Source organism: Rhinoraja longicauda, chromosome 2, assembly GCF_053455715.1.
Source record: "Rhinoraja longicauda isolate Sanriku21f chromosome 2, sRhiLon1.1, whole genome shotgun sequence".
Classification (NCBI taxonomy): Eukaryota; Metazoa; Chordata; class Chondrichthyes; order Rajiformes; family Arhynchobatidae; genus Rhinoraja; species Rhinoraja longicauda.
Window position 1 is genome coordinate 3,380,199 of NC_135954.1, and position 25,842 is coordinate 3,406,040.

A 25,842-nucleotide genomic window follows, 5' to 3' on the forward strand; every position below is an offset into this window, starting at 1 on the left:
CTTGTCCCGTATTTGGGAGCGAGGAAGTTGGCAACCCTAATCCCCGCACACTAACACCATCCTACACTACCCTACACGCACGAGGGACGATTTTACATTTATACCAAGCCAATTAAACCTACAAACCTGTACGTGTGGGGGGACACTGAAGATCTCGGAGTAGTTGTCCTAATCGTAGTTCAAAGGCAGCAATCTAAATTTAAATTATTTGGGACAGGCAGCATCTCTGGAGAGAAGGAATGGGTGACATTTCAGGTCGTGACCCGTCTGCAGACGGAGACAGAAGAAGGGTCTCGACCCGAAACGTCACCCATTCCTTCTCTCCAGAGATGCTGCCTGACCCGCAGAGTTACTCCAGCATTTTGTGTCTATCTTCGGTGTAAACCGGCATCTGCAGTTCCTGCCTACACATCGAAATTCATTAGTTATGTAAATAATATTCCTGTAAAATGTTTTTGTTTTTTTAAATGTCCCATCCACTCCACACAGGCAGCACCCGTAGTCAGGATCGAACCCGGGTCTCTGGCGCTGTAAGGCAGCAACTCTACCGCCGTGCTGCCCTGTCTGTCGTATCTGTTTTATTGAATAACCTTTCCACTTTCTCCACTTCATACGTTCATAAGATCTAAGCGCAGAATTAGGCCATTTGGCCCATCGAGTCTACTCCACCCTTCCATCGTGGCTGATCTGTCTTTTCCTCTCAACCCCATTCTCCTGCCTTCTCCTCGTAACCTTTGACAAACTTATTAATCAAGAACCTGTCAGTCTCCATTTTAAAACTACCCATTGACTTGGCCTCCACGACTGTCTGTGGCAATGAATCCCACAGATTCACCACCCTCTGGCTAAAGAAATTCCTCCTCATCTCCATTCTAAAGCAAGGTCCTATTATTCTGAGGCTGTGCCCTCTGGTCCTGGACTCTCCCACTAGTGGAAACATCCTCTCCACATCCAATCTACCCAGGCCTATTTTTGTTCCTCTCCCTCCCCCACCACTGCCCTCCTAACAACAAACCTTACTTTATCTTTCGATTGATTTCTGGTTCTCTGTGACATGATTATCGACGTGGCTGTCCTCTTAGCCTCCCTCGTCGGTATCTGTGGAATTCTTTGCCACAGACAGCTGTGGAGGCCAAGCCAAAGGATATTTTTAAAGCAGAGGTAGAAAGATTTGTGATTACTGCAGCTGTCAGAGGTTATGGGGGAGAAGGCAGGAGAATGGGGTTAGAAGGGAGAGATAGATCAGCCATGATTGAATGGCGGAGTAGACTTGATGGGCCAAAAGACCTAATTCTACTCCTATCACTTATGACACTCCACAAGTAGCAAGAGCAATTCACTTGTAGATAGAACTAGTGACTGTGGTGCCACCTTCTGTTTTTCTGTGCTCTCACTCTCCCACTCTCAAAACCGGTGAAGAACACCTTTAAATCCAGACGCACAGTGCTGGAGTAACTCAGCGGGTCAGGCAGCATCTCTGGAGAACATGGATAGGTGTCAGTCAGAGAGTTGTGAATCTGTGGAATTCTCTGCCTCAGAGGGCAGTGGAGGCCAATTCTCTGAATACATTCAAGAGAGAGCTAGATAGAGCTCTTAAGGATAGCGGAGTCAGGGTATGGGGAGAAGGCAGGAATGGGGTACTGATTGAGAATGATCAGCCATGATCATATTGAATGGCAGTGCTGGCTCGAAGGGCCGAATGGCCTACTCCTGCACCTATTGCCTATTGTGACGTTTCACAGAGTGCTGGAGAAACTCAGCGGGTCAGGCAGTATCTCTGGAGAGTGTGGATTGCTGAAGTTTCGTGTCTGGGACCTTCTTCAGATTCAAGCCTGAAGACGGGTCCCAATCAGAAACGTCACCTATCCATGTTCTCCAGAGAAGCTGCCTGACCCGCTGAATCACTCCAGCGTTTTGTGTCGTTTTTTGTAGATCAGCATCTGCAGTTCCTTGTTTCTATCTTTTAAATCAATTTGGCCAAGTTTTCTTCCCAATTTGTTTTGTCAGCAGGAAAATGGATGGGCGTTATACAGTATATACTTTATTATTTATTTTTGGAACAATTTAGAAATGGGCCCTTCAGTTTATTGAGTCCACGCCAATCATTGATCACCTATTCACACTAGAAACAGAGCAACATAGAAAATAGGTGCAGGAGGAGGCCATTCGGCCCTTCGAGCCAACACAGCCATTCATTGTGATCATGGCTGATCATCCACAATCAGTAACCCGTGCCTGCCTTCTCCCCATATCCCTTGATTCCGCTAGCCCCAAGAGCTCTATCTAACTCTCTTTTAAATTCATCCAGTGATTCGGCCTCCACAGCCTTCTGTGGCAGAGAATTCCACAAATTCACAACTCTGGGTGAAAAAGTTTCTTCTCACCTCTGTTTTAAATGGACTCCCCTTTATTCTGAGACTGTGTGGCCCCTGGTTCTGGACTCCCCCAACATTGGGAACATTTTTCCTGCATCCGGCTTGTCCAATCCTTTTATAATTTTCTAGGTCTCCATCTGATCCCTGCTCATCTTTCTAAACTCCAGTGTATACAAGCCCAGTCTTTCCAATCTTTCCTCATATGACAGTCCCGCCATCCCGGGGATTAACCTGGTGAACATACGCTGCACTGCCTCAATAGCAAGGATGTCCTTCCTCAAATTAGGAGACCAAAACTACACACACGCAGTTCTATGTTATCCCCAATCTTATGCAATTTTATTTGAAAGTTGATTGTAAATTGTAAATTGTCCCTAGTGTGGGTCGGATAGTGTAAGTGTGCGGGGAGCGATGGTCGACACGGACTCAGTGGGCCGAAGGGCCTGTTTCCGCGCTGCATCTCTAAACTAAACCAAACTGAATTAATCTTGTAATAATCAAACTGGCATCTTTTTAATCATTGTCAGAATGTATTGCCAATTTGTCTTTTGTTATTTTAACTTCAGGGAACTCTTAGAACAAGTGGCAGAATTTGAAAAGGCAGAATTTACTACAGCAGGCAAAAAAGTAAGTTGGAGTTAAACTCGGTTAAGGTTTGTTTAGTTCTCCTGCATCTCGCCTTTCACCACAAAGGAATGTGGAGGAGTTTCTGTGCTGGATGTTCAAGTTAAAATGTATTTTGTGTGTCCTGTTGCTTTTTATTATTATGACTGTACGGCAAATGAAGTTCCTCGTATGTTGCAAAACACACTTGGCTAATAAAGTATTATAATGATTATGATTTGAAAATTAAACTATTTCTCATTTGGAATGAAAGAGAGAGAATCCGTTCTATAACTCTGTAAGTACAGGCAGTCATTGCAGCACCAAAGGAGGCAAGTCCATCGTACTTGTACTGTTTCGTCTAAGATACATAAATACATATGTAGAAAATAGGTGCAGGAGGAGGCCATTCGGCCCTTCGAGCCAGCACCGCCATTCAATGTGATCATGGCTGATCATTCTCAATCAGTAACCCGTGCCTGCCTTCTCCCCATATCCCTTGATTCCACTAGCCCTAAGAGCTCTATCTAACTCTGTTTTAAATGCATCCAGTGAATCGGCCTCCACTGCCCTCTGAGGCAGAGGATTCCGCAGATGAATCCGTTCAGTCTCATTCCCTTGTGCTGTTGCCACAGCACTGCAATTTTTTGTACCATTGAAATATTTATCCAGTCCCTTTGGAAAGTTGCAATTGGTTCTGCGTCCACTGCACTTTACGTTTGTGCATTCCAGATTACAGCAGGACACTTATTTAAAAAAACACTTTTCTTTTCCCCAACTTTGCCTGGATCTTTAACTAATCAATTCAAGTATTAAGTCAATAGACAATAGACAATAGGTGCAGGAGGAGGCCATTCGGCCCTTCGAGCCAGCACCGCCATTCAATGTGATCATGGCTGATCATTCTCAATCAGTACCCCGTTCCTGCCTTCTCCCCATACCCCCTGACTCCACTATCCTTAAGAGCTCTATCTAGTTTTCTCTTGAATGCATCCAGAGAATTAGCCTCCACTGCCTTCTGAGGCAGAGAATTCCACAGATTCACAACTCTCTAACTGATAAAGTTGATCCTTTGATCCCTGATCCCTCTGGTAAAAGCGAAGCTTTATCTCAGTATGCCTCGTCTAAACAAGTCAGGACTTTGTACACTGTCGTAAATGCTCACATCATATCATGGGCGGCACGGTGGCGCAGCGGTAGAGTTGCTGCCTTACAGCGCCAGAGATCCGGGTTCGATCCTGACTATGGGTGCTGTCTGTGTGGGGTTTGTGCATTCCCTCCCCCCATCCAAGTTCCCCGACCAGTCTGACTGTCCTCCTGATTCAATTTTATCTTTGAATGCTTCGTTGTCACCTTCTCCTAGGTAACAATGATCTATTCTACATTATCAATAAACAATAGGTGCAGGAGTAGGCCATTCGGCCCTTCGAGCCAGCACCTCCATTCACCGTGATCAAGGCTGATCATCCACAATCAGTACCCCGTTCCTGCCTTCTCCCCATACCCCCTGTTTCCGCTATCATTAAGAGCCCTATCTAGCTCTCTCTTGAAAGCATCCAGAGAATTGGCCTCCACTGCCTTCTGAGGCAGAGAGTTCCACAGCTTCACAACTCTCTGAGTGAAAATGTTTTTCCTCATCTCCGTTCTAAATGGCCTACCCCTTATTCTTAAACTATGGCTCCTGTTCTAGACTCCCCCAACATTGGGAACATGTTTCCTGCCTCCAGTGTGTCCAATTCCTTAATAATCTTATATGTTTCCATAAGATCCCCTCTCATCTTTCTAAATTCCAGTGTATACAAGCCCAGTCGCTCCAGTCTTTCAACATACGACAGTCCCGCCATTCCGGGAATTAACCTCGTGAACCTACGCTGCACTCCCTCAATAGTAAGAATGTCCTTCCTCAAATTTGGAGACCAAAGCTACACACAGTACTCCAGGTGCGGTCTCACCAGTCACCCTGCAACCTCATAGCATCCTCCTCACACTTCACACTGCCATCCAGCTTTGTGTCATCTGCAAATATGCTAATGGTACTTTTAATCCCTTCATCGAAGTCATTAATATATATTGTAAATAGCTGCGGTCCCAGCACCGAGCCTTGTGGTACCCCAGTGTCCGTGATCTTTTAGTTTAGTTTAGTTTAGAGAGAGAGCATGGAAACGGGCCCTTCAGCCCATCGAGTCCGCGCCGACCAGCGATCCCCGCACACCAATACTATCCTACGCACACAAGGGACAATTTACATTTATACCAAGCCAATTAACCTACAAACCTGTACGTCTTTAGAGTGTGTGAGGAAACCAAAGATCTCAGAGTAAATCCACGCAGGTCACGGGTAGAACGTGCAAACTCCATACAGACAGCCCCCGTTGTCTGGATCGAACCCGGGACACTGGCGCTGTAAGCGCTGTTAGGCAGCAACTCTGCCACAGCTACACTACCGTGCCGCCCTGCCAAAGGGGTCATGGTCCCTTTGATGTCTCATTTTTCACACCTTCCCCTTCCATATTTCTACGTCTCCCTCTCCTCTGACTCGGGTCTGAGAGGTCTCGACCCGAGATGTTCCCCATTCCCTCTCTCCAGAGATGCTGCCTGTCCCGCCGAGTTACTCTAGCATTTTGTGTCTGCCAATAACTTAGTGCGCGTGATGCGATGATCCCACATATTCATTTTCTCCCTTGATTTTCCTGCAGGCAAGCTCAGAAATCAGCAAAGTGAAACTTGCTCCATTGAATGAAGGAGGCGTTTCTGAACTCTTGAGCAAGGTAAGACTTGTCTGAGGAATCTATGACCACAAAATATTTAACGGTGAAGGGAGTCAAAATCTTTTTCCCGGGGTTCATAAGTCATTGGAGCCATTTGACCCTTCTACTCCGCCATTCAATCATGGCTGATCTATCCCTCCCTCTCAACCCCATTCTCCTGCCTTCTATCCGTAACCCCTGATACCCGTACTTCATCAGGAGGATTAGGATGGACATGTCAAATTCCATTGACTCCATCCACACCACACTGCCTCGGCAAAGCTTTTCACTGTACCTCGGTGCACGTGACAATAAACTAAACTCAAGACCACCAGTATAATCAAGGACCAGTCTCACCCGGTCACTCCCTCCTCTCCCCTCCCCATCAGGCAAGAGGTACAAAAGCGTGAAAACCAAAGATACTAGAGGAACAAGATAGACCGCTCGACCCTAAAAACCCTAGTACGTCACGGCGCCATTTTAGTAGGCAGAAACTTGCAGAAACATTTAAAAAGAAAAATAACAAAAATCTGTGAATTGATAGATGAGATATATTCTGCATTTGAATGGTATCATCACACGCACAGTTTTCCCAAAACACTGATTACATTGCGAGAGGCAGAGCGAACGGCGGGGTTTGCTTACTAAAATGGCGGACGTTACGCTCCTTTGCGTACTACACTTCAGTATGGGCAATTTCATGGAGTGGTCCATCTTGCTCCTCTAGTATCTTTGGTGAAAACCCACACCTCCAGACTCAGGGACAGTTTCTTCCCAGCTGTTATCAGGCAACTGAATAATCCTGTGTGGAAACAGGCCCTTCTGCCCAACTTGCCCACACCGGCCAACAATGCAGGCAAAGATTTTCACTGTGACTTATCACATGTGACAATGAAGTATTCAGTTCACAGGCATTGGAAGTCCACAAAATCATCAGCTAGCTATCTTTGCGATGAAGATCTCTTTCTATTTGGACCACCAGATGTGGTGTTAATTTTATTAACACGGTGGCGCAGCGGTAGAGTTGCTGCCTCACAGCGCCAGAGACCCGGGTTCGATCCTGACCACGGGTGCTGTCTGTACGGAGTTTGTACGTTCTCCCCGTGACCGGCGTGGGTTTTCCCTGGGTATCATATATATATATATATACAGCCGGAAACAGGCCTTTTCGGCCCTCCAAGTCCGTGCCGCCCAGCGATCCCCGTACATTAACACTATCCTACACCCACTAGGGACAATTTTTACATTTACCCAGCCAATTAACCTACATACCTGTACGTCTTTGGAGTGTGGGAGGAAACCGAAGATCTCGGAGAAAACCCACGCAGGTCACGGGGAGAACGTACAAACAATCCGATCTCCTCCCACACTTCAAAGACGTACAGGTTTGTAGGTTAATTGGCTTTGGTGAAAATTCTAAATTGTCCCTAGTGTGTGTAGGATAGTGTTAGTGTACTGGGTGATCACTGATTGGCGCAGACTCGGTGGGCCGAAAGGCCTACTTCCACGCTGTATCTCTAAACTAAACTATTGAAAATTCTTAGTCTGTGTTGGAAGGAACTGGAGATGGAACTAGACACAAAAAGCTGGAGTAACTCAGCGGGACAGGCAGAAAAGGAATAGGTGACGTTTCGGGCCGAGATCAGATGGTTCTGAAGAAGGGTCTCGACCCTAAACATCGCCTATTCCTTTCCTCCAGAGATGCCGTCTGTCCCGCTGAGTTACTCTAGCTTTTTGTGTCTTATCTTCTACTGAAAATACTTGATACAAAGTCTTGATTTTGGTCTGGTTTGGCTCAGCCACCAAGCACGACATCCGGAGGCTGCAACGGATCGTTCGCACAGCTGAGAAGGTTGTTGGCTGCAACCTTCCCCCCCATTGACGAACTGTACACTGCAAGGGCCAGGAAGCGAGCGGGCAAGATCATCTCTGACCCCTCTCACCCTGGCCACAAACTCTCCGAAGCACTTCCCTCTGGAAGGCGACTCCGGACTGTCAAAGCAGCCACAGCCAGACATAAAAACAGCTTTTTTTCCACGAGTGATAGTTCTACTCAATAACCAAAGTCTGTAGTCTCTTTTTTGCTCTGGTTTATTTTCACCCACATGTTTAGACCGTAATGTTGTATCCTTATTGTTTTGATGTGTTTATGCTTTATTCTTAATTGTTAACTGTATGTTTGTGTTGTCATTTGTGAGCGGAGCACCAAGGCACATTCCTTGTATGTGCACATACTTGGCCAATAAACTCATTCATTCATCCATTCATTGAAACAAATTCTTGCTTGATACAGAGTAAGTAAACTGCGACGAGAATGAAGTGAGCTTTACCTTTGTTTGTGCAGGAAATCACACGACTCCAAGAGGAGAATGATAAGCTGAAGGCAAGACTAAAAACCATTGAAACACAGGTAATGTGATTTATCACCCTGATTGCTTGATGACCGAGAAATTATCTAATGCTCCAGCTGCCTATCTGTTTCTTGAAAAGTCTGACCATTTTTAATCACTGGAATTTTTAGGCTACAAATGCATTGGATGAAAAGTGCAAATTAGAGCGACTTCTTAAGGATTTAGAAAAAGCCCAAGGGGACCAAGAGGTAAGGCGAATTTAGAGGTTTTTAATTAGATGCATTATTGGCATTATTTTCCCAATATACTATCCCACAAGTATCGGAAATATGCGTCGGAAGGAACTGCAGATGCTGGTTTACACCGAAGATAGGCGCAAAATGCTGGAATAACTCAGCGGTCTCGACCTGAAACGTCACCCATTCCTTCTCTCCAGAGATGCTGCCTGACCCGCTGAGTTACCCCAGCACTCTGTGAAACGTCACCTATCCATGTTCTCCAGAGATGCTGCCTGACCCGCTGAGTTACTCCAGCATTTTGTGTCTGTCAGAAATATGTCATAGTATTAGACCTGATATCTTGACTGACCATTGCATCCTGAAGTAAGTGTTAAGATAAGAACTATGATTGAGTATTAAGATAATAACTATTTTTTTTTTTGAGATAAATTTTTATTGGAGATAGGTACATCTTTACAGTCATACATTTTTAAATTGATAATATTGTCAATTATTATTATATTGTCTCCAATACCTTTTGCCCCCTTTTTTTTTTTAAACTAGATAGAACTAAAGAAATAGATGAAGTAAAGAAAGAAAAGAGAGAGAAGCAAAATAAAAACAAAAACAAAAACAAATTATAAAGATAAGGAAAGAGTTAGTTAAAGAAGAATGGAAAAATTTATTAAAATAACAAAAACTTCATTCGAGATATATACGTACATTTCAAAGTATAGCATTTCATCCATTCTTTAGTCCGAGTGCTAGTCAGGTTCCTGTGCTGAACCATTCTGACCCTTTAAGTAATCAATAAAAGGAGACCATATTCCAATGAATAATTCCTGTTTGTCCAACAGGGAAAATCTGATTCTTTCCACGTTTAAGGTCTCCGTCATTTCTATAATCCACATTTTGATTGTGGGGACCGTAGGGCCTTTCCAAAATTTTAGAATTAATTTTTTTCCCGTTATTAAACTATAATCCATAAAGTTTCTTTGTGTTGCTCTAAATGTTTGATTTAATTCTAATATTCCGAGTATAATTAATTTTGGATCTGGGTCCAATTGTGTGCTGGTTACTTTAGATATTATGCTAAAAATATTTACCCAGAATTTTTTAATTTTTATACAGTTTGCGAACATATGAAATAATGTAGCTTCTAAATGTTGACATTTATCACATTTAGGTGAGATAAGTTGGAAAATTTTATGTAGTTTTGTTTTTGAATAGTGTAACCTATGTATTACTTTAAATTGTATTAGAGAATGTCTGGCGTTTAGTGAACACTGATGTATATGTTGCAAACTTTCTTCCCAAGTATCTTTCGTAATTACTTGGTTTAATTCTTTTTCCCATTTTTGTCTGTATAAGTCCGTGGAGGGAATGTCACTGTCTAATAAGATATTATATATATAAGATATTAATTTTTCTGTATTAGGATGTTTGTTCCAACATTCATCAAGAATTTCTGAATTTCTAATTCGAAAATTTTGGGAGTTCGATTTTACATAATCTCTAAGTTGAAGATATCTGAAATAATCATTTCCACGAAGACCATAAGTCTGTTGCAACTCCTGAAATGTCAGAAAGGTGCCTTCCTTATAAAGTTGTCCCATATTTTTAATTCCATAATCCTTCCATTGTGTAAAACCCCTGTCTACCCATGAAGGCTTAAACAAAGGATTATTCACAATTGGAAGAAAAAGTGATAAATTATCTAATTTTAATGTCTTTTTTAATTGTTTCCAAATTCGTGTAGCACTAAATATTATAGGGTTTTCCCTATAAATTTTTTTTTTTGATACAAAGTCTTTTTTAATAACTATTAAGTATGATTTAAGTATTACGCGAATAACTATTAATAACCATTATCTAATAATGGTTACTTTTGCACCGGTACACTAACTATTATTAATAACTAATTACCATGGGCGGCACGGTGGCGCAGCGGTAGAGTTGCTGCCCTACAGCGCCTGAGACCCGGGTTCCATCCAGACTACGGGTGCTTGTCTGTACGGAGTTTGTACGTTCTCCTCGTGACCTGCGTGGGTTTTCTCCAGGAGCTCCGGTTTCCACCCACATCCCAAAGACCTGCAGGCTTATTGCTTAATTGGCTCGCTGTAAATGTAAATTGTCCCTCGTGTGTGTAGAATACTGCTAGCTTACGGGGATCGATGGTCGGCGGGGACCTGGTGGGCCGAAGAGCCTGTTTCCGCTCTGTATTTCTAAACCAAACTAAACCATTATCTTAATAATAACTAGCTTAATACGAAACAAATAAGATAATAACTATTATCTGTTGGAATGGAGACTCTTGACTTATCATGAATGAAAAAAGTTGCATCTGGCCATATTACTTATTGTTTCATAAGTGAAAGAAGCAGAATTAGGCCATTCTGCCCATCAAGTCTACTCTGCCATTCAATCATGGCTGATCCATCTCTCCCTCTCAACCCCATTCTCCTGCCTTCTCCCCATTATCTCTGACGCCCGTACTAATCAAGAATCTATCTATCTGTGACTTAAAAATGGCCATTGACTTGGCCTCAACGGTGTGCTGAGGCAATGAATTCCACAGATTCGCCACCAACATGCCCCATCCACACTAGCCCCACCTGCCTGCGTTTGGCCGATTTCACTCTAAACTTATCCTATCCCTGTATCTGTCCAAATGTTTCTTAAACATTGCAATGGTACCCAGTTTGGGTGCCTCCTGTAAATTGTGGACCTTTTTATTCATTTAGCTGTAGCTGCAAACATACAGTAAGAAGGAGACCGTTGTGGAAATAAGGATTTCCCATCTATATACTGAAACTCTCGTTTGTTTGTTTGTTCCTGAACTACAACCAAAACGGTACACGATAGCGCGACAATTTTAGGCCCACCTTACTCACCGTCGTCCCTTTGGTGCTAATGGAAGAGGTTTCATTGAAATTGGTGTTATATTTTTAAAGTTATTCACATTTTAAAGTTTAATTCTATCTCCGAGGGAGGGAGGATAAGGGGGGTTGAGGGGGATGGAGTGGGGGGTGGGAAAGGGGGGGAGGGGGGTGGGTGGAGGGGGGGTGGAGGAAGGGGAGGAGGAAGGGAGGAGGTAAGGGGGGGAGGGGAGGGGGAGGAAGAGGGTGGGGGGGAGGGGTTAGGTGGGGGGAGAGAGGGAAGGGGGGAGGGGGAGGGGGGAGGGGGAGGAGAGGGTGCTGCACCAATGGAGGAGAGGTTTGGGCCCAACGGGTCCACTTGGTCTAGTAAGACGACGTGCTGGAGTAACTCTGCCGGTCAGGCTGCATTTCTAGAGGACATCAATAGGTGGCGTTGCGAGTCGGGGCCCTTCTTCACACTTAATGTAGGTATCCCTCATTACACTCGGCTCAAATGGAAAGGAGTCACTAGTCCCCACCTATCATTAGACAGGCTTTTTCCTGCCCCTTCTCTCTTCCCCTCCCCACAATCAGTCTGAAAGGTCCCATCCCGAAACGTCACTTATCCATGTTCTCCAGCGATGCTGCCTGACCCGCTGAGTTACTCCAGCACTCTGTGAAACGTCACCTATCCATGTTCTCCAGAGATGCTGCCTGACCCGCTGAGTTACTCCAGCACTCTGTGAAACGTCACCTATCCATGTTCTCCAGAGATGCTGCCTGACCCGCTGAGTTACTCCAGCACTCTGTGAAACGTCACCTATCCATGTTCTCCAGAGAAGCTGCCTGACCCGCTGAGTTACTCCAGCACTATGCGAAACATCACGCATCCATGTTCTCCGGAGATGCTGCCTGAGCCGCTGAGTTAGTCAGCATTTCTAGGAGAAGACCGTTCATCTAGTGCCATAGAGTGATACAGTGTGAAAACAGGCCCTTCGGCCCAACTTGCCTATGCTGACCAACATGTCCCATCTACACTAGTCCCACCTGCCGCATTTGGCCCATATCCGTCTAAACCTGTCTTATCCATGTACCTTTCTTAAACGTTGGGATAGTACCTCAACTACCTCCTCCGGCAGCTCGTTCCATACACCCACCATCCTTTGTGTGACAGGAAAGTTATTCCTTAGTTTCTCATTAAATCTTTCCCCCCCTCACCTTAAACCCATGTCCTCTGGTTCTCGATTCCCTTTCTCTTGGCAAAAGACTGTACATCTACCTGATCTATTCCTCTCATGATTTTGTACACCTCTATAAGATCACCCCTCATCCTCCAGTGCTCCAAGGAATAAAGTCCTAGCTTTCTCAACCTCTCCCTATAGCTCAGGCCCTCGAGTCCTGGCAACATCCTCGTAAATCTTCTCTGCAGCTTGACATCTTTCCTATAATATGGTGCCCAAAACTGAACACAATACTCTAAATGCGGCCTCACCAACGTCTTATGTAACTGCAACATGACCTCCCAACTTCTATACTCAATACTCTAACTTTGGAAAGACACTCTTGAAGTAGTTTTGTTCTTCAATTGGCTGTTTTTCTTCTCTGTTCCATTTACGTGCCTTTTGTTCATTCTCCTAAATATCCTTTTCATAAAAGACTTGCAAACTTGGCGTTGAAAATTACAATTGACAACATCCATTGGGGTGGGAAATTCCCTCAAATCACTTTCAAGTTTCACTCCTTGCTCTGATTTTGTTTGAGCTCCAGGTTCTGAATATGCCCTCAAGAAACCAAGAGACATACAGCACAGAAAAAAAAAGCCCCTTCAAGTAAGATGCCCATCTGAGCAAGTTCTATTTTCTGCATTTGAGCCATATCCCTGCAGACCTTTCCTGTTTAACTATCACAGCAAGTGCCTATTTCATTTTAAACACTTCGACATTTAAAGATATTTGGACAGGTAGGTGGATCGGGAAGGTTTGGAGGTTACATCGGCCCAATGCAGGCAGGTAGAACTAGTGTAGATCGATCGGCATCTTGGTTGGCATGGGCAAGTTGGGCCGAAGGGCCTGTTTCCATGCTGTATGACTCTATGACAAATTTTTCACCCAGAGAGTTGTGAGTTTGTGGAATTCTCTGCCACACAAGGCAGTGGAGGCCAATGCACTGGATGAATTTATAAGAGAATTAGATAGAGCTCCAGGGGCAAGTGGAATCAAGGGGTATGGGGGGAAGGCAGGCACGGGTTACTGATTGTGGATGATCAGCCATGATCACAATGAATGGCGGTGCTGGCTCGAAGGGCCAAATGGCCTCCTCCTGCACCTATTTTCTATGTTTCTATGATTTCAAATGTCCCAGTGTTTACATTTTAATATTTGACAATTATTTTTATCCCTTTGTATGTAGGTAGATGCAGTAAAAAATGTAGGGTAGATGCAGTAAAAAATGTTCCTGATGTTGGGGGAGTCCAGAACTAGGAGTCACAGTTTAAGAATAAGGGGTCGGCCATTTAGGACTGAGATGAGGAAAAACGTTTTCACCCAGAGAGTTGTGAATCTGTGGAATTCTCTGCCACAGAAGGCAGTGGAGGCCAGTTCACTGGATGTATTCAAGAGAGAGTTAGATTTAGCTCTTGGGGCTAACAGAATCAAGGGGATGGGGAAAAAGCCGGAACGGGGTACTGATTTTGGATGATCAGCCATGATCATATCTGACTGCCTCCCTGATTACATTTTACACTGTATGCCTCGTTGTCAGCTTCCCCAAGCTAACAGTGATCTATTCTGCATTTTCCTTGAATCTCGTCCCCTTTGTTCTTTCGTTTGCGCACCTAACCCTTCCATATCTCTCGTTTGCCTCTCCCCTGACTCAGAGTCTGAAGAAGGGTCTCGACCCAAAACGTCACCCACTCCTTCTCTCCTGAGATGCTGCCTGACCTGCTGAGTTACTCCCAGCATTTTGTGCTATATCTGGGGACAACGCTCAGTCCGTCTTAACCACCCTGATCTCCCGGTGGCTCAGCACCTCAACTCCCCCTCCCATTCCCAATTGGACCTTTCTGTCCTGGGCCTCCTCCATTGTCAGAGTGAGGCCCAGCGCAAATTGGAGGAACAGCACCTCATATTTCACTTGGGCAGCTTACACCCCAGCGGTATCAACATTGACTCCTCTAACTTCAAATAGTCCCTGCTTTCCCTCTCTATCCACTCCCCCTTCCCGGTTCTCCCACTAGTCTTCCTGTCTCCGACTACATTCTATCTTTGTCACGCCCCGTCCCCTGACATCAGTCTGAAGAAGGGTCTTGACCCGAAACGTCACCCATCCCTTCTCTCCCGAGATGCTGCCTGACCTGCTGAGTTACTCCAACATTTTGTGTCTACCTTACAACACAAAATGATATATCTGCACTGACTAATGGTGCAGAGCTAGGTGGCGGTGTGGGCCGTAAGCAGGGCCCGCGGGGAGACTTTCAATAGATGTGGGCAGGTTAAGTGAATGGCTGAGACTGCAGCAGATAGAATGTAACGTGGGAAAAAGTGAATCATCCACTTTGGTAGAAAAAAATAGAAAACCGCAGAACCTTGCACACAAATCACACAAATCACACAAAGTTATAAACAGGAACAGCAAGCAACAAGCAATCATGAAACAAGAAGATGTGCGAACAAGTATAAATATCTTATTAGCTTCTATACCACCTGGGTGGGACTGCAACTGGTTCATTAGTTTAGTTTATTGTCGCGAGAACCGAGGTGCAGTGAGAAGCTTTTTTGTTGCGTGCTATCCAGTCAGCGGAAAGACTATACATGATTACAGAGTACAGATACAGTGTACAGATACAGGATAAAGGGAACAATGTTTAGTCCAAGATAAAGTCCGATTAAAGATAGTCCGAGGGTCTCCAATGAGGTAGATGAGGTAGCGGTCTCAGGACCACTCTCTAGTTGGCGATAGGATGATTTATTTGCCCGGTAAATGTTGGGGAAAAAACTGCATGTCCCTGAATCTGGAGGTGTGTGTTTTCACACTTCTGTACCTCTTGTCTGATGGGAGAGGGGAGAAGAGGGAGTGGCCGGGGTGAGACTGGCCCTTGATTATGCTGCTGGCCTTGCCGAGGCAGCGTGGAATCAATGGAAGGGAGATTGGTTTGCGTGATTCTAGGCAACGTCCACACATCTGTAGAACAGATCTAATCTCCCTACCTTGTAATCGAGGGAGTGCAATAATGGTTCACCAGATGAATGGGGAGGGAGGATTTCCATTGAAGAGAATTTAGTTTAGAGATAGAGCATGGAAACGTCCCCTTCAGCCCACCGAGTCCATGCTGACCATCGATCACCCATTCACACTTGTTAGAGTCACAGAGTGATACAGTGAGGAAACATGCCCTTCGGCCCAACTTGCCCACACCGGCCAACAATGTCCCAGCTACCCTTAGCCCCACTTGCCTGCGCTTGGTCCATATCCATCCAAACCTGTCTTATCCATGTACCTGTCCAACTGTTTCTTAAACGATGGGATAGTCCCAGCCTCAACTACCTCCTCTGGCAGCTCGTTCCATACACCCACCACCCTCTGTGTGAAAATGTTACCCCTCGGATTCCTATTAAATCTTTCCCCCTTCACCTTGAACCTATGTCCTCTGGTCCTCGATTCCCCAACACTGGGTAAAAGACTCTGCACATCTACGTTAAACCACTTTCCCATCCACTCTCTACATGCTAGGGGGGTAATTTGCAGAGGGCGGATTAACCCACAAACCCTCACCTCTTTGGGACGTGGGAGGAAAGAAGGTCACGGAGAGAATGTGCAAACTCCACGCACAGACAGCACCCGAGGTCAGGATCGAACCTGGGCATCTGCTGCTGTGAGGCATCAGCTCTTCCAGCCGCGCCCGTTAAAGATTAACAGATAGACAAATCTCCTGGGCCTGATCAGATGTATCTGAGGACCCTGTGGGAAGCCAGAGAGGAAATTGCCGGAGCCCTGGTTGAGACGAGACGAGTCGTCATTAAATACAGGCGAGGTGCCGGAAGAATGGAGGGAGGCAAGTGTTGTGCCACGATCCAAGAAGGGCTGCAGGGAAAAGGCTGGGAACTACATGCCAGTGAGCTTAACATTTGTGGTTGGAAAGTTACTGGAGAGTATTCTGAGGGATATGATATACATGCACTTAGATGGACAAGGGCTGATTAGGGATGGCCAACATGGTTTTGTACGTGGGAGGTCGTGTTTCACAAATGTGAATTGAGTTTTTTGAAGATGTGACCATAAAGGTCGATGAAGACATCCAGACCTGTAGATGTTGTCAACGTGGATTTCAGAATGGCGTTCAGCAAGGTTCTCTGTGGTAGGCTGCTCTGGAAGGTTAGATCCCATGGGAGGCAAGGAGAGATAGCTGAATGGACAGAAGCAAAAAGCTGGAGTAACTCAGCGGGACGGGCAGCATCTCTGGAGAGAAGGAATAGGAGATGTTTTGGGTTGAGACCCTTCTCCAGACCTTTTAGAAAACTTACTTTACTTTAGAAAATTGGCTTCATGGAAGGAAGCAGAGGGTGATGGTGGAAGGTTGCTTCTCGGACTGGAGGCTGTGACTAGTGGTGTGCCTCAGGGTTCGGTGCTGGGCCCGTTGCTGTTTGTAATCTCTATCAATGATTTGGGTGAGGACGTACGTGAGATGGTCAGCAAGTTTGCAGAAGACACTAAAGTGTATCGTAGATAATGATGGTTGTGAAAAATTGCAGCAGGATCTTGATCGGTCGGTCCGCCAGGTGGGCTGAGGAACGGTTGATGGAATTTAATACAGAGAAATGTGAGGTGTTGCATTTTGGAAAGTCTAACATGGGCAGGGCCTACACAGTGAATGGTAGGGCTCTGGGGAATGTTGTGGAGCAGAGGGTTCTAGGTGTACAGGTACATAGTTCCTTGAAAGTGGCATCACAGGTAGATAGGGTGGTCAGTCAGAGTATTGAGTATAGCAGTTGGGAGGTTATGTTGCAGTTGTATAAAATGTTGGTGAGGCCGCATTTAGAGTGTAGTGTTCAGTTCTGGGCGCCATGTTATTGGAAAGATGACAAGCTGGAAAGGGTGCAGAGAAGATTTCCATTGGGGATGGTTCAGGTCAGCTCATCTTGTGGAGCAGTAGACAATAGACAATGGGTGCAGGAGGAGGCCATTCGGCCCTTCGAGCCAGCACCGCCATTCAATGTGATCGTGGCTGATCATTCCCCATCAGTACCCCGTTCCTGCCTTCTCCCCATACCCCCTGACTCCGCTATCCCTAAGAGCTCTATCTAGCTCTCTCTTGAATGCATTCAGAGAATTGGCCTCCACTGCCTTCTGAGGCAGAGAATTCCACAGATTTACAACTCTCTGACTGAAAAAGTTTTTCCTCATCTCAGTTCTAAATGACCTACCCCTTATTCTTAAACTGTGGCCCCTTGTTCTGGACTCCCCCAACATTGGGAACATGTTTCCTGCCGCTAACGTGTCCAACCCCTTAATAATCTTATACGTTTCGATAAGATCCCCTCTCATCCTTCTAAATTCCAGTGTATACAAGCCTAGTCGCTCCAGTCAAATGGACAGACGACACTTTGGATCGGGACCCTTCCTCAGACTCTGCAAGGTCCCGACCTGAAACGTTATCTGTCCATTCCATCCCCAGATGCTGCCTGGCCCGCTGAGATCCTCCAGCACTCTGTGTTTAGACCGAATAGCATTTGCAAGTAGAGTGGTCTCTCCCTTCATCATAAATTTGTTTGATTCTGAGGCTTGGGAATTTAGTTTAGTTTAGTTTAGAGATACAGCGCGGAAACAGGCCCTTCGGCCCACCGAGCCACGCCGACCAGCGATCCCCGCACACTAACACCATCCTACACACCCCAGGGACAATTTACACATACGCCAAGCCAATTAACCTACAAACGCGTACGTCTTTAGATTGTGGGAGGAAACCAAAGGTCTCGGAGAAAACCCACGCAGATCACGGGGAGAACGTACAAACTCGGTACAGACAGCGCCCGTAGTTGGGATGGAACCCGGGTCTCTGGCGCCGTGAGGCAGCAACTCTACCACTGCATCACCATGACTGCCCAGTGGTATGAACAGCACCTCATATTTCGCCTGGGCAGCTTGCAGCCCAGTGGTATGAACATCGACTTCTCCAACTTTAGATAGCTCCTCTGTCCCTCTCTTCCCCTCCTCCTTCCCAGTTCTCCCTCTATCTTCCTGTCTCCACCTATATCCTTCCTTTGTCCCGCCCCCCTGACATCAGTCTGAAGAAGGGTCTCGACCCGAAACGTCACCCATTCCTTCTCTCCCGAGATGCTGCCTGACCTGCTGAGTAACTCCAGCACTTTGTGAATAAAGCCCTAAATTTGTAATGTATTCTATGTTTTTATGGGATTTATCTTGATTCTGGTGACGCAATCCAAAACAAACTGCCTTTGTTGTTGAAGATGTGGTGTTTTATTTAACATTTTGAAATATTTGCTTTAAACCAAGTTACCAAAAAAAAATCTGTTTTTTTTGTAAATGTTGTTTTCGTCTTTTGCATGTTTGCACAGTCATATTTTAATAGAAATCTGTTTACTTCCTGGTGCCTTCCTGAACGGTATTTTGTGGTACGTATTACACGATCGTCTTGAACCTCAACGGGTGTAATTTGTGCGTTCAACTGCATGTAACTTTCCGATGGACATTTCTTGTCCTTCAGTCCAAAAACAAAATGACGAGGTATTTCAATCTTTCCCCTCAGCCCAAATTTAAAATGCAGGAGGTTGTAGACCTGGAGACCTCGCTGGCAAAGCTGAGGGCGGACTTTGAGCAGAGTCTGGACATGAGCAGCGAGAACCAGAAGAGCTTGGAGGATAATCTCATTTCCACCAAACACGATCTGCTGAAAATACAGGAAGATCTCCTGCTGGCTGAGAAGGTTTGTATCGCAAACCACTTCATTAAAACCGGCACAATAGACAATAGGTGCAGGAGAAGGCCATTCGGCACTTCGAGCCAGCACCGCCATTCAATGTGATCATGGCTGATCATTCTCAATCAGTACCCCGTTCCTGCCTTCTCCCCATACCCCCTGACTCCGCTACCCTTAAGAGCTCTATCCAGCTCTCTCTTGAATGCATTCAGAGAATTGGCCTCCACTGCCTTCTGAGGCAGAGAATTCCACAGATTCACAACTCTCTGACTGAAAAAGTTTTTCCTCATCTCCGTTCTAAATGGCCTACCCCTTATTCTTAAACTGTGGCACGGTGGCACGGCGGGTTGAGCTGCTGCCTCACAGCGCCAGAGACCCGAGTTCCAACCTGACTACGGGCGCTCGCCTGTACGGAGTTTGTACATTCTCCCCGTGACCTGCGTGGGTTTTCTCCGAGAAATTTGGTTTCCTCCCACACTCCGAAGACGTGCAGGTTTGCACGTTCATTGGCATGGTATAAATGTAAAAATTGTCCCCAGTGTAGGACAGTGTTAGTGTGCGGGGATCGCTGGTCGGTGTGGACTTGGTGGGCTGCAGGGCCTTTATCCGCGTTATATATCTAAACTAAACTAAATTAAATAACTCTTTAGGTACATTGGCCTTCATCAGTCTGCGCATTGAAGAGGGGTCTTGACCCGAAATGTTACCCATTCTTTCTCTCCAGAGATGCTGACTGTCAATAGACAATAGGTGCAGGAGGAGGCCATTCGGCCCTTCGAGCCAGCACCACCATTCAATGTGATCATGGCTGATCATTCTCAATCAGTACCCCGTTCCTGCCTTCTCCCCATACCGCCTAACTCCACTATCCTTAACAGCTCTATCTAGCTCTCCCGCTGAGTTACTCCAGCATTTTGTGTCTACATTGAGACGAGAAGTTGGGGCAGACAAAATGTTAGGAAGGAACTGCAGATGCTGGTTTTTACCGAAGATAGACACAGTGTGCTGGAGTAACTCACCGGGTCAGGCAGCATCTCTGGAGAAAAGGAATAGGTGGCGTTTCAGGTCGAGACCCTTCCTCAGACAGAAGTTGGGACATTATGCTGTAGTAGTATAAGATGATGGGAACTGCAGACAGAGTTACAAAAAAGACAGAGTGCTGGAGTAACTCAGCAGGTCAGGCAGCATCTCTGGAGAACATGGATAGGTGACGTTTCACAGAGTGCTGGAGTAACTCAGCGGGTCAGGCAGCATCTCTGGAGAGAAGGAATGGGTGACTTTTTCAGTTTGAAGAAGCGTCTCGACCCGAGACGTCACCCATTTCTTCTCTCCCGAGATGCTGCCTGACCCACTGAGTTACTCCAGCATTTTGTGTCTACCTACAATACTCTAAATGTGGGAAAAATATATGCATCTCGGGATGGGGGGGGGGCTTGAATAATTGTGGGGCTCAGTAGGGAGTATTATCTAAAATTGTAGAATTAGAAATTGTAGAATATTCATACCCTTGGGTCTCTCAGCCTCAATTATGATTCTGTGGAATGTAAAGGTGCAGTGTTTAACGGGGCAGTCAATCTCTTGTTACTCAGCGCAAGCTTTGTGCCAAAGTAGACTCTGCCAAGAGAAGTCAGAAGCAACCACTCATCATTATAAAACAGTTGGCAATCCCTGACTGATAACATCTTCTTGCTGTTGAGGCAGTGCAGCGTAGGCTCACCAGGATAATCCCCGGGATGGCGGGATTGTCACGCGAGGCAAGATTGGGAAAGACTGGGCTTGTATTCACTGGAGTTTAGAAGGATGAGAGGGGGATCTTACAGAGACGTATAAAATTATGAAAGGACTGGACAAGCTTGATGCAGGAAAAATGTTCCCAATGTTGGGGGAGTCCAGAACCAGGGGAGATACAGTCTAAGAATAAAGGGGAGGCCATTTAAAACTGAGGTGAAAAAAAACTTTTTCACCCAGAGAGTTGTGAATTTGTGGAATTCTCTGCCACAGAGGGCAGTGGAAGCCAATTCACTGGATGAATTTAAAAGAGTTAGATATAGCTCTAGGGGCTAGTGGAATCAAGGGGTATGGGGAGAAGGCAGGCACGGGTTACTGATTGTGGATGACCAGCCATGATCACAATGAATGGCGGTGCTGGCTCGAAGGGCCAAATGGCCCCCTCCTGCACCTATTTTCTGTGTTTCTAAAACACAAGGTGCTGGAGGAACTCAGCAGGTCAGGCAGCATCTGTGGAGGGAAATGGACAGGCGACCTTTCGGGTCGGGACCCTTATTCAGGCATTCTGTAGTAGGGGAAGAAAGCTGGGAAAGAGAGGTAATGGCGGGGCATGTACTGGTGAGTGAGCAGTGAACACAGTTGAGGAGGTGGGGGGTGGGGTGAGGTTTTATTTTCAGATGGGTGGGTAAAGGCCAGAGGTGATGACACCAAAGGGTGTCAGAGGAGGAGTGAAAAGTTCATAAGTTCCCGGAGCCATTCGGCCCATCGAGTCTACTCCGCCATTCAATCATGGCTGATCTCTCTCTTTCCCTCTCAACCGCATTTTCCAGCCTTCTCCCCATAACCCTTGACGCCCATACTAATCAAGAATCTATCTATCTCCGCCTGAAAGATATCCATTGACTTGGCCTCCACTGCCGTCTGTGGCAATGGATTCCACAGATTCACTGCCCTCTGGCTAAAGAAATTCCTCATCTCCTTTAGTTTAGTTTAGAGATACAGAGCGGAAACTGGCCCTTCGGCCCACCGAGTCTATACTGACCAGCGATTAACACATTAAAACGACCCTACACCCACACCAAAATGACCCTTCAGTCTGAAGAAGGGTCTCGACCCGAAACGTCGCCCATTCCTCCTCTCCCGAGATGCTGCCTGACCTGCTGAGTTACTCCAGCATTTTGTGAATAAATACCTTCGATTTGTACCAGCATCTGCAGTTATTTTCTTACACTACACCCACACTAGGGACAATTTACATTTATACCAAGCCAATTAACCAAGAAACCTGTAGGTCTTTGGGGTGTGGGAGGAAACCGAAGATCTCGGAGAAAACCCACGCAGGTCACGGGGAGAACGTACAAACTCCGTACAGACAGCGCCCGTAGTCGGGATGGAACCCAGGTCTCTGGCGCTGTAAGGCAGCAACTCTACCTCTGCTCCACTGTGCCAAGCCACTTATGGGCAATGTTACTTGAAATTAGGGAATTCAATGTTCTCCAGTGTACGGATTCTTACGACGCTTCGACTTACGATATTCCGACTTTGTGATGGAGCCGCAGCACGCTTCCGGCCACGTGATCGCGTGTATTCAATGCATTCCGACTGACAATATTTTGGGCTAGCGATGGGTTTCTTGGAATGTGACCCCATCGTAAAGCTGAGGAGCCGCCTGTATACCTGAAATGTTCATTCAATGTTGCCGTTTTATTGGAAAGCCTTGATCGGCTGTAAATATTTTGTTTGAACGATATTCTTAAGCGCCTCAGGTTTCAATGAGACGTTAATGTTATTCACAGGAATTGGAGAAAAAGTTCCACGAGACTGCCGCTTACCGCAACATGAAAGAATTATTAACGAAAAAGAACGAGCAAGTGAAGGAACTGCGTAAACGCCTCTCACAGTAAGATTTTGGCCTCACAATTTGACCACAGGGTACAGACACAGGCTAAAGGGAATCAGGTTTAGTGCAAGGTACAGGTCAATCAAAGATGGTCCGAGGGTCTCCATCAGGTAGATAACAGTTCAGCGCTGCTTTGGTCTCCTAATCTGAGGAAAGACATTCTAGTCTTAGAGGGAGTACAGAGAAGGTTCACCAGATTGATCCCTGGGATGGCAGGACTTTCATATGAAGAAAGACTGGATAGACTAGGCTTATACTCGCTGGAATTTAGAAGACTGAGGGGGGATCTTATAGAAACATATAAAATTCTTAAGGGGTTGGAGAGGCTAGATGCGGGAAGATTGTTCCCGATGTTGGGGAAGTCCAGAACCAGGGGTCACAGCTTAAGGATAAGGGGGAAGTCTTTTAGGACCGAGATGAGAAAACATTTCTTCACACAGAGAGTGATGAGTCTGTGGAATTCTCTGCCACAGAAGGTAGTTGAGGCCAGTTCATTGGCTATATTTAAGAGGGAGTTAGATGTGGCCCTTGTGGCTAAAGGGATCAGGGGGTATGGAGAGAAGGCAGGTACAGGTTACTGAGCTGGATGATCAGCCATGATCATATTGAATGGCGGTGCAGGCTCGAAGGGCCGAATGGCCTACTCCTGCACCTATTTTCTATGTTTCTAGATGTTGGTAGGATGGTTCAGTTGCCTGATAACAGCATGGTTAAGTGTTAGATTTACCTTTTAGTTTAGTTTGGTTTAGATTAGTTTAGAGATACAGCGTGGAAACAGGCCCTTCGGCCCACCGGGTCCGCGCCGACCAGCGATCCCCGCACACTAACACCATCCTACACCCACTAGGGACAATTTTTACATTGACCAAGCCAATTAACCTACAAACCTGTACGTCTTTGGAGTGTGGGAGGAAACCGAAGATCTCAGATAAAACCCACGGGGGAGAACGTACAAACTCCGTACAGACGGCGCCCGTAGTCGGGATGGAACCCGGGTCTCCGGCGCTGCATTCGCTGTAAGGCGGCAACTCTACCGCTGCGCCACCCTTTTATTAGCTTGTAGCTCCAATCCTTTTGTCCCGCTCTGAGCAAAGGAATAGATGTTGCTCAGAATGGAGAGCGAGTAAAACCTGAGCAAAGTCAATAGAGTGAGCAAGGTTACCACAGGATATTTGTGGTTTTGAAGCAGGTTAAATTATTTAATTGCTGATGCCAAGATTATAAGCAACACGGTTCTAATGCCTTCGCAATACCGCTGCACCACTTGGTGCGGTGCGGACTCGGTGGGCTGTGGGGCCTGTTTCCACGCTGTATCTCTAAACTAAACTATATTAAACCAAACCAAAGCTTTTCACTGTACCTTGTTACACGTGACAATAAACTAAACTGATTGAAGCGACCTTATCGAGGCCCTCTCCCAACACTTTGCTGCCATCAGCTCAGTATCTATTTTATCCTTCAAAGATGAGCACACAATTAGACACATAGCATCGTACAGCGTGGAAACAGCCCCTTCAGCCCAACCGGCCAACATGCCCTATCTACACTTGTCCCACCTGCCTGCGTTTGGCCCATGTCCCTCAAAACCTGTCCTATCCATGAACCTGTCTAACTGTTTCTTAAACGTTGCGATGGTCCCAGCCTCAACTACATCCTCTAGCAGCTTGTCCCATACACCCACCACCCACTGTGTGAAAAAGTTACCCCTCAGATTCCTATTAAATCTTCCCCCCCCCTCGCCTTAAACCTACGTGCTGCGGTTCTCGATTCCCCTACTCTGGGCAAAAGACTCTGAGCGTCTACTCCTCTCATGATTTTGTACACCTCTGTAAGATCACCCCTCATCCTTCTGCGCTCCAAGGAATAGAGACCCAGCCTGCTCAACCTCTCCCTGTAGCTCACACACTCTAGTCCTGGCAACATCCTCATAGGCTCAAACATACATCGCAGAGTCGGGATGTTTAGCAGTAACTGAGCGCCATGCAGTCACGTAGACTCTCACAAGACATTAAATGGAACACCGGCATGATGCTCGAGTTAAGTTAGAGTCCTGGAGTCACGCAGCACAGAAACAGGCCCTTCAGCCCAACCCATCCATGCCGACCAAGTAACTGACCCGCTGAGTTACTCCAGCACTCTGTGAAATGGCATCCTATCCATATTCTCCAGAGATGCTGCCTGACCCGCTGAGTTACTCCAGCACTCTGTGAAACGTCACCTATCCATGTTCTCCACAGATGCTGCCTGCCCTGCTGAGTTACTCCAGCACTCTGTGAAACGTCACCTATCCATGTTCTCCAGAGATGCTGCCTGACCCGCTGAGTTACTCCAGCACTCTGTGTCCTTTAATGTATTTACCAGCATCTGCATATCTTTGTTTCTACAAATAGCTTCCAAGAATTGCTTTTAAAATAACAACCTCGTAAGTTCTTTAAATGTAATTGCCAACATGTGTTTAATGTAATGTCCTAGCATTGCTCTGTGCTGGGAGTGGAACACTAACTGTGTGCTTAATACTTTCAGGTATGAAGCAGGGGACTAAAGTTGGACTCTTGTCAAGGTGCTTCAGAAAATAATTTTACTTCGTTGCCGTGTTTGGGAGATTTTATTTACAACTGTTTCTTTTCAACATTTTTTGCTTTAAATTAAAAAAAAATTCTGTTCCTTATATTTTTAATGCCTTCTGTCCTCGTAATTTACTTGTAACCAGTTTTGTTTCCAGGTGCATTCACGTCAGTGAGGTGGTAACCAGTAATCAACAATGTCTAGAGTCCCGGGTTCGGTCCTGACCACGGGTGCTGTCTGTGCGGAGTTTGTACCTTCTCCCCGTGACTATGTAGGTTTTCTCTGGGTGCTCTGGTTTCCTCTCTCGTTCCAAAGACGTGCAGGTTTGTAGGTTAATTGGCTTCGGTAAAATTGTAAATTGCCCCTAGTGTGTGTAGGTTGGTGTCAGTGTACGGCAAAGATAATAGAGGAGCAAGATAGACCACTCGACCCTAAAAACCGTAGTACGCCACGGCGCCATTTTAGTAGGCAGAAACAATAGATAATAGACAATAGGTGCAGGAGGAGGCCATTCGGCCCTTCGAGCCAGCACCGCCATTCAATGTGATCATGGCTGATCATTCA

General features: G+C 46.0%; 1 protein-coding gene across 2 annotated transcripts in view; it reads left to right on the plus strand.

The window, feature by feature from the left end:
- The window catches only part of lztfl1 (leucine zipper transcription factor-like 1), a 38,135-nt gene extending 12,764 nt beyond the window's left edge, over window positions 1-25,371 (plus strand). The window contains exons 4-10 of one of the 2 annotated variants that reach the window (XM_078426634.1): window positions 2,942-3,002; window positions 5,675-5,746; window positions 8,070-8,135; window positions 8,247-8,324; window positions 18,915-19,091; window positions 22,610-22,713; window positions 25,237-25,371. In XM_078426634.1, the coding sequence (XP_078282760.1) occupies window positions 2,942-3,002; window positions 5,675-5,746; window positions 8,070-8,135; window positions 8,247-8,324; window positions 18,915-19,091; window positions 22,610-22,713; window positions 25,237-25,255 (577 nt within the window). In that variant the 3' untranslated portion in view covers window positions 25,256-25,371. The remainder of the gene's footprint in view (window positions 1-2,941; window positions 3,003-5,674; window positions 5,747-8,069; window positions 8,136-8,246; window positions 8,325-18,914; window positions 19,092-22,609; window positions 22,714-25,236) is intronic. The other variant, XM_078426642.1, reaches the window with a different exon arrangement.
- The last annotated feature ends 471 nt before the right edge of the window (window positions 25,372-25,842 follow it).